This window comes from Lepisosteus oculatus, chromosome 3, assembly GCF_040954835.1.
Source record: "Lepisosteus oculatus isolate fLepOcu1 chromosome 3, fLepOcu1.hap2, whole genome shotgun sequence".
Classification (NCBI taxonomy): Eukaryota; Metazoa; Chordata; class Actinopteri; order Semionotiformes; family Lepisosteidae; genus Lepisosteus; species Lepisosteus oculatus.
The window spans coordinates 66,249,436-66,268,167 of record NC_090698.1 but is presented as its reverse complement, the minus strand read 5'-3'; the positions used below and the strand labels follow the sequence as shown (position 1 = coordinate 66,268,167).

General features: G+C 41.1%; 1 protein-coding gene across 4 annotated transcripts in view; it reads left to right on the top strand.

Moving 5' to 3' along the window:
- LOC102691386 (WD repeat-containing protein 7) overlaps positions 1-11,450 on the top strand; it is a 213,404-nt gene extending 201,954 nt beyond the window's left edge. For all 4 annotated transcript variants that reach the window (XM_069187378.1, XM_069187377.1, XM_069187376.1 and 1 more), the window contains 2 exons: positions 3,668-3,772; positions 8,136-11,450. In XM_069187378.1, the coding sequence (XP_069043479.1) occupies positions 3,668-3,772; positions 8,136-8,339 (309 nt within the window). In that variant the 3' untranslated portion in view covers positions 8,340-11,450. The remainder of the gene's footprint in view (positions 1-3,667; positions 3,773-8,135) is intronic.
- The last annotated feature ends 7,282 nt before the right edge of the window (positions 11,451-18,732 follow it).

The window sequence follows — 18,732 nt, the reverse complement described above, 5'->3', positions numbered from 1 at the left end:
ATGGCGATCAGTCCAAAAATATCTCTAACTAGATGGAGCCGATTTCCCTCCCAGTCTGCGGTCTTGAATTGAAATCAGTGTCTTTCAATTACCTTGTTTTCCTGTGTCACATAAGAGAAATGTATTTTCCAGGAATGTGTGCATTGTACAGTCACACTTACAGTTAACATGTTCATGTACAGTATGCTGACTGTGGCTGCTGTCTCTTTTTTGGATATGTTTTCCATCCCTTATGTTTTAGTGTTTGAAGTGCCCTACTTTTTTACTGGCACGGTGTAGAAGCACCCCTTCTGATAGTGCCCAGTTGTACTGTCAAGGAGCCGCTGATTATGCTCAAGCAGTAGGAAATAATTCTGTTGGCAATCGATTGGTGATCTTTTGGCATTTCTCTACTTTGGAAGTACGGGAAACTTCTGATTTCCTCCCATATTCCCTAATAGCCCTCAAATGATCCTGAAATATAACAGCTGAGCTATTCAGTAATTATCTGTTGCTGATCCCTTTCTTTTTTAATAGATTTTCATCATACAACTCTCAATTCTATTCTCGCCATGCTTTCTGAGTTGTCATAATGACTGAGTATCTGCCTACTTGAGAAAAGATTCCATTTACTTATGTATACAACCACACTGAGGAATATATTGTAATGTATATTACAGTATATGTCCATTAGCAGTAAAAAATCTGTTTAGTTTTTGTAAAAGCTAATTATTTGTTTAATGATTTGCCTTAAAACTGTGAATGTGTGCCATTTAATAATGGACATTATCATATTCCCATTTGCCCATGTATACATAATGCAGTTAATGTATTTGTTGAACTTCTTACAAGAAAAACATAACAAACTCAACTGGTTGCCTATCCAGTCTAATGAACAGGTGATTAACTGGAACACCTAATGCGAAATTAGGCACAGTATCAATACAGTAGTAAAACTGAAACTACACCCTGTTGAGTTAAAGCCAGTGTTTTCTTTCGACCATGACATACTTGGAAGATAGAAGCTTCCGATTGTGAAATTGGCCATTACTGCTTAGTATAGCTGGCCCGTGTTTCACTTGATGTGATTTGGTCAACTCGGAGATTAAAACAGTGATTTGAGTGAGGCGCTATAGTGCCTGGAAAGGTCTCCCCTTTGTCCAAACTTGATTTCCTGAAACCCATTCTCTCCTCCAGCTGAAGCCAGCGGGCATGCAAAGGCACTAAACTCTCTGGGCAAGCGGGGCTTTGTTATCAATAGTAATAGTTGGATGGCCACATCTGTTAGCTAAATTACTATGACGGAGTGGGACTGGGAGAAGAGGCTGTTTTATTTTCTAGCTTGTTGTCTTCTGCAGGAAGTGAAAGTGAATCGCAGTGAGGGAATCACAGCAGGGAAGCTCTTTACAAATGAGAGGCAGATATTGACTTACAGCCAGCGTGCAGTTTTAGTGATAAATGTATTTTCATACACTGCCGCTCAAGGTCACTTCATGCTTGCAGCTTATGCCAGGCATCAAAAAAGAGCCAGATTTCTTTGCCTCGCAGAGATTTTTCGGAGATTAGTGCTTTATGGGGAGGGGATGCATCCAGCTGCTCAGTTTATCTAAACAGGGGTCTCTGCTAATCTTACTTCTGATTATTATCCTCTGTAGGCCTTTAAGAAAACACCCTTAAATTTGTCCACTTCATTCTTTTAGCTCTGACTAATAAGTTATTCACTTTGTTGTATTCATACACTTAAAAAATGTTTCTATGCAGACATAGATAGCAGAGCATAATGCTTTTAATATTTTGCATTAGCTGCAATCGTGTTTTTAAACAAAAAGTAGAGCAGTGTATTACAGTAAACCCTCAGTTTAGCAGAATAATAGGAGGGAAGAGGTGTCGGTTACTGTCGAATGTCATTTAAATCACAAGTGACATAATTTCAGCCCCAATTACAGAATTAGAAAAATACTGTATATACTGTATGCTGTAGATATGCTTTCAAGATCTTTCTTAACAATTGCAATCAACACAGTAATTAAAAGTTGTTCCTGTGTCTTTTTCATTATTAATATACAAGCTGTTTCAAGTTTTGTACTGTAAATATACTATATACAATTCCCTAAATACATTCATTTATATGTAACACAAACAAAACACATCATATGCAAATGACTGTGCACCTTTAATATTCCGAAATTAAATCTATGTAGTATTTATTTTTAACTTGTCTAATTATTCATGCATTTGCAGAACATTTTACATAGTTTGCATTTTAGTTTTTTAAGATATACTAAAGCCAGATATACTAAACCAGTAACAACATCTAATGTAAGCAGTTACCTACCCCTACGTTTCAAGAAGGCTTACTTCCACAGTAATGACTACCTCTCTTTATAAAGTTAGCTTTATTTACATGAACTGTGTCTGTGGTACAACTGACAGTCAATCGATGGATAAATACAGCAACACACAACATTATTCCTTCTCAATACTAGCAAGTTGCATGAGGAGATAAAACACTCAGGAGAGGTCCTGTCTATAGTGCTTCACCCTATACCAAATATACCAATATCCTAAAGGGCAACATTGGTATGTATGCCTACTTAAAGGCGTGTTGTCTGAAAGATGTTATTGTTATATTATTTTTGCATTTTATTGCATCCATTATTGTAAGATAAGTCCACTATTCCTGGCTTTACACACACATTTCTCCTTTTATTTTGTGTCTGCTAAATCCGGTGATGGTAAAGGTGATGTTTTAATGCTTTACTGTAGTTCCAGGGTTCTTGCGTGTCATAGTCCAATTTCACAATTTCAGTTTCCTCCTGCACTTTAGAAAAACACCCAACAAAAAACAGGCCTCCTTAATGTGTGTCTTCTTTAATTGTAATAACATTTCCTTTACCCCCAGGTGCTGCAGATCACTTTAATAATTATTAAATGGAGCCCAAATACCTGAAATCGGGGGTCATACAGGGTTTCCCTTCAATTTTAATGGTGTTTTTCTAATTTCGAATAAATGTGGTTGAATATGTGAACACATTGCGCTGTCAGGGTATATATATTTTTACCACAAAGATCTGTATTAGACAGGCAGTTCTTAATGTTATCTTAATGAGTTTAGCTATTTATGTCAGTGTACAGAAGCACTTAAGAATGCCAACACAATGTCTGCATTTCTAATGAAAAGGTCATATTTAAGTCTTAGTAAAGCTAAAATTATACAGAAGTAACACCCCATTGAGAATATTGTTCAGAACAATGGCATTTACAGTACCTCCAAATACTTCAAAGGAAAGTGACCAGAGTGATTTCAGCTGAACGTTTCAAATATTCATAATCCAGAAAGGTACTGGGAAAATCAGAGCCAAGGACCTGAGATCTGGCAATGAGGTAATGTCCAGGGACACAAGTGGAAATACAGAGGTCCAGTTTAGGGCTAGAAGCAGACCGTGTTTACACACAGGGTATTGACAGTCTGAAACAAACTATTTGGCTATGTCACCGAGGCAGACTCAGATACCTTTCACAAAATAAAAGAAGTTAGGATTCTGTAATGGATAAATTAACAGCGACTGATGAAGGTGGGTCAAATGTGCACTTGTGCAACTTTATAAAGTTTATATTCTCTTTTATACTTGTGTCATTGTAACATGTACACTTGCGTGATCTAAACCATTGCATCTGCTTCTTGCAGACCATTCATGGACACAAGGGGCCCATAACTGCTGTCTCTTTTGCCCCAGACGGACGGTATCTCTCAACCTATTCCAATACAGACAGCCACATCTCGTTCTGGCAGGTAAGAAACCAATGTTGTACTATTTTTTCCCTTGAAGGTTATTTGCCTCCGTATTTTCTTTCCTCCTTTTTCTTCCCCTTCCCCTTTCTTTCATTTTGTCTGTTTTTGATGTTTTCGTGTGTCTTGTCTGTCATTTAGTGACCATGGTGGTACTGCATTTTATTTCCAACACTTGTTGTCCATTGGCCACCCACCTGTCTTGTGACCATTTTATCCAGTACAGACTTGCAGGGGAGCCAGAGTCAATCCCAGCAGGCAGTGCTTGCAATGCAGGGTACTCCCTGAGTGGGACACCTGTCGTCATGGGTCAGATACACAGACACACATGCACTCTCACACCAGGGCTGATTTTCTTAGAAGTCAAGTTAACCTACCAACATGTCATTGGACTATGCAAGCCAACCAGAGCACCCTGTTAGCAATGCTAACCAATGCACCACCACGCCACCCTGTTGAAAATTTTAATCATTGTAATTCTGTAGACTCTTGTTACCAGCCATGAAGGTAGATGTATTCAGGTAATGGTAAATTATGAATTTTCTGCAATGACAAGTAATAATATGCACTTTCCAAAACCACAGCCATTATCCTATGGCAGCTCGGTTACTGTATGCCCATGTCGTGTTACCTGCTGGTTGACTGATATCTTTCAATGAGAAACAAAGTGGGATGGGTTCTCTGTGTCTAAAAGTTTAATGTCACCTGCGGATTTATTTTTATTTTTCAGAATTAAACATCAGAAATCGCTCTTGCTTACAGTTAACGATATAGGAAAAACAATTAGCACCTCTATTCTATTTCTATTTAATGTAGGAGGTCTGAGCTTTTTTCAAGGGAAAGCAGATTTCTGCATTACTTGCATCGACCACAGAGAGAAATCATAGTCACCCAGTGAGTTCACTCTGAAGTATGAAAACCAAAAAGCTATGGGGTTGTATGGCTGCATATTTCAACTATAGTAGCTCCTTAGTCAGAATCCAGTGAAGTAGGTATGATATAGTGCAGTAACGGATTGAGGAGCATTTAGAATTTGTATTCAAATTCAAATGTAATGTCAGCAGCCATATCACCCTGCAACTCACAACTAGCAACCCACTGAAGCTCAGCAGGTGTGAGCCTGGTCAGTACCTGGATGGGAGACCTCCTGGGAAAAACTAAGGTTGCTGCTGGAAGAGGTGTTAGTGGGGCCAGCAGGGGGCGCTCACCCTGCGGTCCATGTGGGTCCTAATGCCCCAGTATAGTGACGGGGACACTATACTGTAAACAGGCGCCGTCCTTCGGATGAGACGTAAAACCGAGGTCCTGACTCTCTGTGGTCATTAAAAATCCCAGGGCGCTTCTCGAAAAAGAGTAGGGGTGTAATCCCGGTGTCCTGGCCAAATTTCCCCCCTGGCCTTTACCCCATCATGGCCTCCTAATAATCCCCCTCTATGAATTGGTTACATTACTCTGCTCTCCTCCCCACTGATAGCTGATGTGTGGCGCACTATGGCTGCCGTCGCATCACCCAGGTGGATGCTGCACATTGGTGGTGGTGGAGGGGAGTCCCCATTACCTGTAAAGCGCTTTGAGTGGAGTGTCCAGAAAAGCGCTATATAAGTGTAAGCAATTATTATTATTATTATTATTCCATTTTAACTTAAAATTAGTCTTTTTAAGACAAAACCTTAGGGACACACAGCTGAGGAGGTCAAAGTGCAAAACAAGTTCTAGATATTGACACGATTTCCTGTTCATCTGTTTTTGATAACATGTATGCTTATTTGTATTTGTCTTTTGTTTTTAATTTCGCTTTAAAACAAATAGAAGTAAAAGATTGCTTTACATCCGTCTCTTGCTCTTTGAACTTGACAGAAACCGAGGTGATCCGGAATGTAATTATAATTTCAGAATTTCCCCCCAGCTTTCCCTGTCACACTATTTTCCCTTCCCTTGATATTCAGCAGTAGCACAGTTTAAGTTGCGGTTATTGTAGCTGGTATGGAGGCTAATGGACATCTCTCTGGTCAGTATCCACCAAAGTCAATGTGCCCGGCTGTGCTGACAACATATACTCCTTAATGTGCGTCTTCCCCTGACAGAATGAGCCTTTTGGCTTTTTACTTGAGCACCTGACAAACCTGATACAAGACTGCAGAAATGGCATGATATATTTTCCCACCGAGATGTTTTTTATTGAGAAGGAAAATTGTCTACAATGGCTGCCTTTGATGACCCTTTCTAGCAGATTGTACATTTACATTTACATTTTTGTTTTCATTTGACAGATGGTTTTACCCAAAGTGCTTTATAATCTCATCTAGATGCAAAGGGTGCTAGTACCTTTATCATAAGAAAACAATTCAACCACAAACAAACAATGAGCATAGTTTTAATTACAATATGTACTATCATGTTGCACAGTTATCATATTTATTTGATTGTTTAATGCAGACAGCATACAGTGTGCTTACACATGACGTACTGTATTCTGTTTGGTTGCACAACTGCTTTGGAGTGACCTCAGGATGGAGTGATCTTTCCCCTCCCTCCCTGTGTCTCTGTGCTCTTAATGCAGGAAAATCTGGAGCATTAGTCATCTTAAAAGGGTTATTACTCAAGATGATTTAAATGGTGAAAATGTCAGCTATGCTGGCACACTCTCTGCTAGAGATGCTCTGATTTACACTCCCTGACTACGCTGTGCTCAGACGCCCGCTGCAGGGTAACAGGTTTCAAACACAGCAGCTGCGCTCTCGGTGCCCTGCTCAAGCCAGGACGACACAACACATTTTCCTCTGCTTGCTGACAAAAATTAGCAGTCCAGACATTTGCAACTAGGCCTGGCCTCTTAATATTACCAGCTGTGACACAGCAAAGTGGGAGAGACTGCTTCACAACTAAAGCAGCTTTGCTGTAGTATCTGCTTTTCATTATAATGGCATTACAGTAAGTGAGAGCCACAGTTCATGGACCTCTGTAAAGATAATGAATTCTCAGGCAGTCTGCTTCTCATTGAGCTGGTCCCATTCTCTTGCATGGTGTCTCAGGCTGAATTGGCTGCCGCTTGCCAGCTCTGAGATATCTGAGCAGTACTGTTGGCTCAGCTCAGTGTCTGTCCTTTCATGGAAGCAATAAAAGAAAGCCTTGTTGCATTTTCGCCTTTGCCCAGTAATTATTTCAGAATTAATAGAATATATAATTTATGTATATATATTAAATATAAACATTATATGCAGTGCCTAAGTTTAAGGCAGTGCCAGATTTTAGTCCTTCTGTTTCATCTGTCTTATCTTATAAGGAGTCGTGTTCTTTTTGTTTTCTGCTGTCTTCATCACGCAAATATATATCACCACGTCTTCAGTTATTGTGATTAGATTTCAACACGCTTTCAGTATCGGGTCAGCCCTGAAATCAGAAGGCAGGGGACCTGCCCCGTTTAACAGCCTGCCTGTTTTTCCTCTTCTGTGTGAAGTGATCAGAAGAGGCATCTCTGACAGGCCATGACAAGGGGAGCACAGCCAATTTACATATCGACTGACCTCTGACCTCCCTGAAAGAATAGAAATCCACTTAATCTTCAGTCACAGGAAGATTTATTTTTCACTGAGAAGTTGCTGTTAGTGTAGAAGTGTGCATTGGTCTTTCTGATAGGGAACTATTAGGTACGGTACATCTCTAGTTTAGCCACATTGTAAGGCTATTTTGGAATGTACAACCATTCCACCAATTCTCCATCCATACAGTAGCTTCCTTCAAAGGTTGGTTTAAAGGTTTAAAATGTGGAAAATCACACAGAAGCTCAAAATCATAACTGTATGTAAATTTATATTTGTTTTGTAGGTTGTGGTCCCTGATCTTAATTTTTATTCTGCAGTATAGGGCAACATAAAAAAACTTATATTGGTTAACTTTTTTGTGGGGAGAAAACAACATAATATCACTTTACAGCATAACACAAAAATGATCTCAGAAGGGTACAGAATGAAGAGACTAGACCCGTTGCTCTGGACCAGTATGTCTGCAAACAAATGTTTGAAATCTGTGCCATGACCCAAAATTTGCATTAAGGGAAAGAAAAATTTTCTACTAACACTGCCACATTACTGAATATACTGTATCACTCCGTATTTACGTTATGGCGCCTGCTGTACGTTGTCACTGTAAGGACCCTGAGGGCTGCACACGTATTTCTGCTGTCTGGTGGTTTTTACGAATGGAATGATCCTGTAAGAAGAAGTGACCTGTTTTCAGTAGTAATTACGGTGCTCTTCATTGCGCGAGGGCGTGCTATGAGGCAAGAGCATGTGAAAGGACAAAAGCAGCAGACGGGAAAGGGGAACGAGTCAGCGGTGTGTGAGAGCTGTGTTTCCTTTCCCCACAGATGAACACCTCCTTGCTGGGCAGTATCGGCATGTTGAACTCCGCCCCCCAGCTGCGCTGCATCAAAACCTACCAGGTTCCCCCGGTGCAGCCTGCGTCTCCCGGTTCGCAGAACGCGCTGAAGCTGGCCCGGCTCATCTGGACCTCCAACCGCAACGTCATCCTGATGGCGCACGATGGCAAAGAGCACCGTTTCATGGTCTGAGCACCTCCCTGCCTCTCCCACTCCCCCTGCACAGACCCAGTCACATAGGCCACGTACTGCTGTTTACACCTTCTGGTTGTTTACATTTCCGATCTGCCCTCCTAGTGCTTATATTGTTTAATAAAAGAGGCTTGTCTCTTCAAGTCTGTGCTTCGCACCTTGTCAAGACCCAGGCCTTCCGGCCTCGTACACTCCCGAGTTCGTTTGCAGCTGAGTTTCTTGGCGCCAAGAGCCTATTATACTCACTAGTTTTTTCTCAAGGGGCATTTTTCTTTCACTCGTTCAAAGCACTGATCATCCCAGTTTAAAACTACACAGGGGCATTCCTCCGCCGGGATCCAGTACGACTAAGTATTAAACTCAAGGTTATGTGTGTAAAATTCATATCATATTGTAGGAAATGTTGTAAAGAATGTGAAATTATCTAGTTCTCGTTATGCAATGTTTTCTATTTCCAGTGGTTACAAAAATGAGTACTGCAATAAGGAAACCAGCCAATGTTGCATTGCCAGTTATCCTGCATCTCCTACCTTAATTAGACAATATACAGTAAGAATAGAAAAACTGCACTGAATGGAAATTTCTGTTTAGCTGATGGATGAGGCAAAGTGCATATAAATGTATTTTAATATATACTGATCATTTGACCAAACACTGAAGCTGCTTTCTTCTATATCTTGCAAGTTCTGGGCCTGTGTAAGAAATAACTTCCTTTTAGTTGTCAATGTGCTCTATAGAATGTTTGAACCATTAATTTCTGTATTTTTACTGATCCATTATTTATTAATAGAAAAATTATAACACTGCACCGGTCAATATTTAAAATACTCAAGCATATCGATGGTCTTTACAGGCTCTTTCAAAAATGATCTTTTAAAAAGGTACTGGTTCTGAGGAAGGCCTAAAATATCCTCCTAAACCACCTGCTAAAAATGTTGTCATTATTTTACACATTTGTTGGCCGCAGTTAAATCAGTGATGTGTTTTGTTTTGTGCAGGCTGAATCTCTGGCAGGGTGAAAACAGGCCTGGAGTATATTTACATATCACAGCAGATTTTGTTTGATTATCTTAAAACGGAAAATTAATCTTGAAGAAGTAGATGCCGCACACTACGAATTTCCCTGTCCAGGTTATGATACAGTATGACTCCATGTCAGAATTTTTTTAGACAAGAGAATCTGTAGCCAACCTATTGGTTTGCCAATTTGTAGTTAGAGAAAGGAGCCCTGAAAGTAGTATAAAGTATGTAAGTAGTCTAGCTGTATGGCTCAGGAAAGGACTTTTCAGTATCTGCCCCTGTTATTTAAAGACTCCCCAAAGGTTGCTGAGATGAAAAATATGACCCAGGTGTCCAAGAATTCAAAGCTCTCCCCCTTGTGAACAGATAATAGTGGAAATCTTCGAGCAGTTAGCCTCAGCACTGCTGCTCGGCGTGACATTTCCATTTCAGCGAAGCCGAAACAAAGTATGAGATTTTTCTCATCTTTAGGTGTTTGCTTTATATTTAATCTTTCAGGCAGCTATGGATAAAGCTGGGACTGAGCTGCGTGGTAGCGAGTTAATTGGCCGATCCTGTCTCTGAGTGCTCTTAATGCTGCTGTTCATTTCTTCTAAAAAATCACCACAATTTACATGTAACATTGATGTGGTTCTGTAAGGCGGATTTGCGAATAGGAGACAATGAAGCAAGCACTTAAGCAATCTCTTTAACAGGGTGCATTTGGCTGTTCCCTTATGATTGCACTAGCATATTTTCAGTATATAAAGATTGAGCAGTGGGGGTACCAATTAAAGTGTCTCTTCTTTGCCAGATTGTAATAGCATACTGTACATTTTAGCTCCTGGCCACTCAGTAAATTTCGGCAAACAAAATTCTCAGCTTCCTGAGCCAATTGTCCTTTGTAGGACATGGTTTTCCTTTGAGACTCCATATTTTCTGCTCCAAACTTTATGAGCCCACTGTCCTGGTTAAGAGAGATCAAAAACTTCACAAAGTTCTTTTCTACATATGCTGCTAACTGGAAAAACGATGCACGTGACTTACTGATACCGTAATTCATTTTTAGTTTTTGCTAGCTCTATGGCCACCTCAGTTCCATATGAGCACAAGGTTGTCGACAGTTTTGATCCGCACACCAATCTGCCCGTCTTACACATACAGATGCAGAATAGCATTTATTTGCTTATTCTTTTTGGGTGGTTCTTACATTGTTGAGGGATAGATCTTTGCTGAAAATCTTCCCATTTTTACAGATTTTTAAGTTTTAATGATCAACAAATATAAAATAGGCTGTATATATAAAATCCTGGTTTTAATTTAGCCAATTTCATATTATAGTGTTGCTCTCACTCGTAATTCGCACGTGAATGGTATTTCCCCAAAACTTTATGATACGCATAACTAGGGACTTTCTTAGACTCATGACATCCTAAAATAACACAGCTTGTCAAACCCGTTGCATTGTATGAAACATGATCGCCTATATTTTGGACAAAATGGCACTATTATCGACAGAATTTCTCAGCCTTTCCATATGTGGTGTTTGGAATCCAGCCTGCACTTTCCTTGTGTGAAGAACCAGTCAATTCTTTAGCTTTTACTGCTGCTCCTAACTCTCTTCGTCTCTCTTGCCAAGTCTCAGCAATTAAATATAAGGTTAGCCAGCAGTTAAATGTAAGGATTATGACAACGGCTGCATTATCCTAAGAGGATGTTAAAATAGAGGAAGATGATCACAGAAAGACCAAGTGCTTTTGCACTCTTTGTGCTACGCTTTCAGTACGGCAGTAAAAATTTGTATTGTCACTCCCATGTGATCTTTTAGTGTTTTATTGATTAGTTACTCCTGTATTTGGAACTGTCCTTCTTGTAAATGTAGATGCATAAACAGCTTCATTGTCAAATTATTAGTAGCAGATTCAGCATAATACAGTAATACCAGTATGATGGTAAACCATTGTAGCTGTGGAAGATGCTCTGTGCTGTACAAAAAACCTGTGCGTGACAATGTTGATATCTGTGCTTCTTATTCAGGAATTGTACTGTAAAGGCTGTGTTACAATGTGTTGCGTGTATATCTATGTGTTCAATAAATGAAGTGGAAATTGAGTGGTATTGTAAAATTACTTGAATTCATGGCGTATCTCTCAAAGAAGGAAACTGACAGAACAATATGATTTCGTCCTCATCATTGTTCACACCCCTTTTGAAACAGATGATTCTTTCCCATATATGTCTTCTGTAAGTACTGTACCTGCAGTTTGTGTTCTGGTGGATTTAAAAAAGTTTTTATTTTTTTGTTTCACTACCCCTTATGTATACAGTATACGTGATCACAGAACTTAGACTATTCCAAAAAGTTTGTTTTTTTAATTAAAATCATGCTGTGGCTCTAGTTTATCTTTGTAATGAGGGTAAAGCATTACCTCGTTGATTATGTACCTTGCCTATGTTTTACATGATATTGCATCTGTAGGAGCAGACCTTTGCCTGTTATTAGCAGCTTAAGGTTTAAAAACTAAAAAAGAAAATGTGATGTCAATCTTCAATGTTTAGTGGTGGTGCCAAGGTCTGCAGCTTGTAAATGCTGCCATTTAAAATGCTTACCTTAAAAGCCCTTACTTAATTGTTATCATCTTGCAGCTTTTATGAATCTAAAATTGTGTTTTTAATTACATAATTTGTAGACATTTGTATTCAACAGTCTATAACAAGCCCAGTGGTATAGTACTAATCTCACTGTTGTGTATTTCTTGTTAAAATTGTACCTACATACAGTATAAATTGGTCTGTATAGGAAAGGGACAATTATTTTTGGTTTAGTAATTTTATATACACACTGGATACACACTGTTGGGTGATACCACACTGTGGTAATTAATGTGCGATTATTTATTCTTTGAGTGTAGTAATAAAGCAGGGCAGTGTGGCAGGTTAGTCGAGCCATTTCTTTCATCTTAGGCAGACTGGACAGATAAAGCCCAGTAATGTGTTAAACCTCAGGGCCTGGCTCAATGTCATTTAATATAAGGCCAGTGAATGTCTTCCACTCACGATCAGAGGACATATCAGCTGAACATGCCAGAGAAGGACATGACACTAATAGGAAGCTAAAGCTGGCCACTGCCGAGTGAACTCTCACCTTTCACCCCTGCAGTTCACAGACATGGCTGATGCTGAAAAATCAATAGCTGGGAGTCAGGAGGGAAATATTTCCAGCCTCTAACTAGAGAATGTGCTCTGACAAGGCCAAGCTAATCCACGCAACAAAGAAAAAATAAGAAAGGAGAGTCATTCTTAAAGCCTGGCACTTCAAGGTGTTTCTGCACAATAGCACTGGGAATGAAAGACAGTCAATAAGTACAAATACCAAAGGTCAATGGCAAAGCAAATGAATATCAAAAACACAGAGATCTGTTCTGAGCACAGTTACAGTACCTCGCTGAATAATGCACGTTTTTTTTTTTAAGTAAAACATTTCAATAGCTCAGTTTTTGCTTTGCTTTTCTTTCTCTGCCGTTAGATCCGTTTTTATTTTACTTGCTCCGAGTCAATCTGCTGTGATTCGTACAATGTATGAGGAATAATTCCAAAAGTTAGATAGGACATTTTAAATCCACCGTAACTGAGGACCCTGTATTTCGAATTGGGAACGGCTCAGGAGACCTGAGGAGGGGAGCACTTCGTTAGCAGATGACCTGCTCTGTGTTGCTGTCAAAGTGAATTTCCTGGGGGTGGTGGGAGGGGGGCGTTGGCGTATCGGCGTGCTTTCTCATCTGGGAGGCGGTGGGGGGGGGGAGGGGTCTTTAAAAGGCACGCAGAAAAGCCCCAGCGTGTCTCCACCGCAGATTCTGCTGCTGTCAGCCCACTTGCATTGCGCAAGCAGGAGGCTCAAATCCCGTCGCTGACATTTTGGCTTGAATCTAATCTGGTTGCGGAGAGGTAGTCACTTTTTTGAAGAGTGCATTTCTAATGAACGGGGAGGTGGCCAGGCAGAAGGGGAGGGGGTGTGAGTGTGGGAGGAGGCAGCTTTCCTTTGTGCCGAATTCAGACTCATCCCCTGGGGATCGAAGACCACCTGGGGAATTTCCAATCATTTCACTCCCGGCTTACAGACAGGCTGCTGATAAGCAGGAAGAATCCCTTTTCTTTATTTTTCCTTCAGAGATGTCAGAACAGGAGCTTTGGCCAATGGTAGCGGCCTTGTCTGATTGGGCGAGAGTGACCTGGACTAGGTGAGGTCATTTAGGATGATACATTAAAAAAAGGAATAATAATTCAAAAGAGTGTGAATCACCCCCCCCCCCCCCCTTTCCATTTTTAAATGACTTCAGATACAGTACGTGTGTAGAAATATAATAAGATCTGAATTTTTAAAGAGAATTTCAAAACAAGCTGTGCCCTTCCTGCTTTCTTGGTGACTGAAAAGCAAAGCTTCTAATCTATTAGTGGAAAACTAATGATAGCTCCCTATTATTTAATGATCCCAGGACACCAAAGGACCTTGGAGATGTTTCAGCTCAACTCCTTCATTGATTGACTCGGAGGGAAAGCATGATTTAGTTGATATACCAGGAACAAAAATCAATGGGTAAATGCTAAAATAATATATGTATAATTAAAAAACAGTTTGAAAAGATTGCAAACACTTAGCAAGATGTTGTTAAAAGCAAATGTATTGTGTGTCTGTGCCCAAACCGTTGTATATGTTTTTATTTAGAAAAGCGTAGGCTCATTTTTAAACTCCCTTTTCTCCCGTCATGTACTGTAGCAGCTCCTTATGCGGCATATTTTTGCTCGTCTGTGGGGATACGTCTTGCATTTTATCTGGAGGCGGAATGTTCCCTCAGAAGGTTAAAAGCAGTTTTCCACAGGGAGATTCTGCCACCAGAGGTGCTGTTTATCCTGTATGTCTGAATGTGAACACCCTCCAGGTCACCACTGGCTAGCACTGATACACCAGGTTAAAGTGATAAGCAGCTGGCCTGTCAGCATAAGACCAAATGAGGAGATTGCTATCCCCTGTGGGGCAGTAAATACACCAAATTTCCTGGAAAGGGTGCGGCCTTTGGTCTCAAAGTTAATGGCATCTGTTAAGTAACAGAATATTCACAGGAATCCTGAGAAATGTCGCTCCCCCTTGCCACGGCCACTTTAGTTTCAGACAATTAAAAGTAATTAAAACAGTTTCAAAATGAATGGCACAAATTTTAATTTTTTAAGGGGATAGTGCAAAATGTATTCAAATCACTATGTAGTGAGGTGTCACTGTCTTCTGCTTGATTCCTTCTAGCATTCGGTGCTGACCTTGTCCTTATGTTCATTGTCACCACCTTTATTAGACAGCTTTATATCTGGGCCCTGCTGCTGTATATGTGGCTGTCCTGCTTGAAAAAGATGCTGAGATTGTGGCTGTGTTTTTGATAACAGCATTTCCACCTGAAAACAAGACTGTGTGCTCCCTCAGCTACTACAGGAACAAACAATTACTCAGTGTACAAGAAATGCAGCAGAACAAAGAAGACTCACGATGAATTTGAGAAATCATTGGGTATAGAATGTTTTTTTGATGTCTTTAATTGAACGCACAGGTATTTCCGTGTATATTAGCCCAGGGTTAGCCCTGAGGAGAGGATTCTATGTATCTTCCCCGTGCCCAGTAAAGGATGTTGCTCCTTCTCCATGATGCCAAGCACACTACTAGTTCACTTAGAAACAAACATGTGGCTTGTCGTGTTGTTGAACATGTGCTCTCAAGGTGTTTGAATCAAGGGAACTTTTCACTACTGTATTGCGGCTTTCTCTGTCACCAACATTAGACTCAAGCTGTTTCCTCTTTAAAAAGGATAAGTCATTATGGGAGCCCAAGATATCACACTGCCTCATCGTTTCTTTTTACAGATGTAACTCCAATTGAGGGGAGAGGTTTGGTCTCATTGGAGTCATGCCTTTTTGTTTTCCAATACTCCATGGCCTCCTCTAAGGGACAGAAGCACAATGGCTACAATTCCTTTTGCTGTGCATTACCACAAAACCCTTCTACAGCATGTAATCTGAATGTTGCATTAACACAGCTATTGATTAGTAGGAAGTAAATTTGGACATTTAACCATAGTGTTTGCCTATTGGTAGCCATTGATCAGTTCTAAATTAATTATAACATCCCAGCGAAATCCATAGGGCAACAGGCTCTCTTTTCTTTTTGTCTTGCGATGTTGTACGATTAGAGACCCTCGCCTAGAGAGACTCACCTCTCAGCTGGCACCTCCATCAGGGAGCTCCAGCAATCAATGCTTCGCAGGACAGGAAAGGGCTGGCTGGACCGCACTAAAAAAGGGGGGTTAGTGGTCAGCCAGCTCCTTAGGACATGCCAGAAGGTCGACATAAGCGTCTTTTACGACCCCAATCAGTGTCCAGTAGGAAGAGAGCCAGCTGTAGATTATATCTCAAGGTGATAGTGACCTCTGACCTTTCTGCAGTCCGGGTGCCTACTGGTCATTCATCATATGGTCTCTTGCCAGCAACCTCTTTAACCATTTTAAAGTCAGCGAACATTACCTATTGATTTTATTGATCAGACTCCACATCTGCTGTGAAAAATGCAGGGGTCCTATCTCGCAGCACTTTTCTTTTCTCTTTCTCTGGCGTTGATGTTTTAGTATTATTTTTCATCTGTTCTAACCCCCTCCCCCCCATCCCTCCATATGATACTGCTGCCCACTACTCCACGCGCATTGAGACAAACGAAAGCACCACGGCCCCTTTTGAGGTACTACAAACAACGTGGGCTACCCCCTTTCGTGTCTAGACGTACCACAAAGGTGCTGTTGGCTGTGGAAGCGGCGATGGTGTTTGTGTTCGGCAGCCATCTTATCCTCACTCGCTGTTTCGCTCTGACGGTCTGCACTCCTGCCCTTGCCAAGCTGAGCAGTTTAGGAAACAGCACTGAGCCGCATGCAGACAAGCAGAAAGAATCCTGTTTGTGTGAAGTTTGCATTTGAGTCTTTAAAAATGAATTACTGCCACCTAACAGGCAATTGCCAAATTGCACCTTTGTGTTGCTCTAAGCATGTGTGCTTAAGATGAGGATGCAAGTGAGACAAAGAAAAGTCAGCACTGCTGATGCTGACACTTCCTGCCGATGAGCTTTTATAACTTTATAATGGGGAATGCTTTAATTTCCAATCCAATAAATGATTTGGTTTAAATGCAGCATTAGATCCGTACAAGATTCTACGATCTATTTTTGACCACATTTTTATATTCTTTTTTAATCAGGGTGCTTAAATGCACAGTAGGTGTAACCGGAAGGCTGTGGGTTCCGGTCCTAGGTGGGGGCACTTCTTGAGTGAGGCATTAACCTTGGCTACAGTGAAATTCCCAGACGTATAAAGTGGTACAAATGTAAGATGCTTTAGATAAAAGCGTCAGCCAGCTTGTAATAATGTTCAAAGGGAGATTGAAAATAGTAAAACTGCAGATCTTAGCTTGGCTGCCTCACAGCACTGGGGTCCTGGGTTCGATTCCTGTGCTGCTAGCTGCTGGAAGTGTGTACGCTCTCCCTGTGTGCACGGGGGGTTTTCTCCCACAGTGCAAAGACATACAGTACTGTATGACTAAATGAATTGGCTTCAGGTAAAAACTGGCCCTGGTGTGAGTGTGTGCGGATTTGTGTCTGGGCATGCTCTGCGATGGACTGGCGTCCCATCCAGGGTGTATCCTGCCTTACGCCCGTTGCATGCTGGGATAGCCTCCGGCTCCCCCACTGCCCTGTATTGCAGTAATTCGCGGGCCTCAGAGCTGTGAGGCAGCAATGCTAAGCACCATTCCACTGTCCCCTGGTTTATTGTGTCTGGTCAACTTTGGCTTTTAGTTGTCAATTTAAACAGGAATCCTCAATTTCAAAGGACAATTACATCCACCTGTTTTCAGAAACCTGTTTCAACCCAGAGAGGGTCACTGTCCCGGAGTCTTTCCTGGAAGATGGGCTCGGGCTACACCTGGGACAGCATGCCAGTCAGCCCACACGCTCACAGGGACAACATAAAGGCCCTAGTTTACCTAGCCAGCACGCCTTTGAAAAGTGGGGGGAACCTGATATAAACCCCTGTGAACATGGGGAGCATGCTCCACACAGAAGGTACCGCACTCTGGAATCGAACCCAGGACCTAGGAGCTCTGAGGCTGCAGCGCCACTCGAGGATAATTGCATTGACCCAAAACAGTCTTTTTATTCTGGTGTAAAGGAATTCCTTTTATAGGCAGAAACTCAGTATTGTGATGAAATGCCATTGAGGAGAGGATTGGGGACGGCTTCTGTCTTTTCACATGGGGGGAACGAACTCTGCATTATTTAAGCCCCTCAATGACTCCGCTGGTGTCTCTTTCCTGCTCACCTTGGGCTGTTTACAAATAACAGTCAGGTAGTGTTCATGATGATGTGCTGGCAACAAAGCTGAAAAAAACAACACCTTTCTGTTGCTTTAGCTGGTGATGTCAACAGAAGCTTTTGTTTGAAAATGAAAATGGAATAGTTCAATATAGACATTGTGAACACAGTAAAATTACAGTATATATATATTCATAAATAATTTAGGAAGTGATGTAGTTACTTATGTAATAAAATATGCAAAATGAATTAATACTGGAATGGCTATAGTAAAGGAAACAAGTACTTATATGAGCTGTAGTTACCGTATTGTAATCAGTGTGGTTAGAGTCACAGCAGACGAGCAGTGTAGCGTGCATCACATCACAGGACTCTGCAGATAACACCTGTCTGCCTAGCTCTTCATTGAGGCAAATTCCCTCCACCGCGTAAGGCAGTGGGTGTGTATTTGCAACATGTCAACCTGATCTTGTAAGATTTCGGAAGTTAAGCAAAGCTAGGCCTCGTCAGTCCTGGGATGGGAGACCTCCAAGAAATGCTTGCAGGATACTGCTGCACTTGCCACTGGTGGACCAGTAGGTGGTGCTCTTCCCTCTATTCCAGACTTTCCAAAATAGCAAAGCTCCAGAATGGGACGCAGGGGTGTGTGTGTCATCCTTTGGATGTGATGCTAAAGTAAAGTCTTCCACAGTACTGTTATATGTATAAATATAGAGGTGTCAAGCCCAGTGCCCTAGTTTCATTCCAGTTTGTGCTTGCACATCCTGGTCGTCTTAAAGTTCTAGAGTTAGTATTTCTGTAGTGGGTGAAGTAGGTTCCCTCCTGGATATAAGGCCCTTTTGTATCATTTGTTATCATGACTCATTGCATACTGTATGTGGTACAAGTGATGGTTGTAATAGTAAAGACCATAAAAACAGGTATCTCGCTTGAGCAACAGTGGTTTTTGTGGTAGCAATTTTAGTAATACTGAAAGCAAAAATAATTGTCAAATAGTAAATG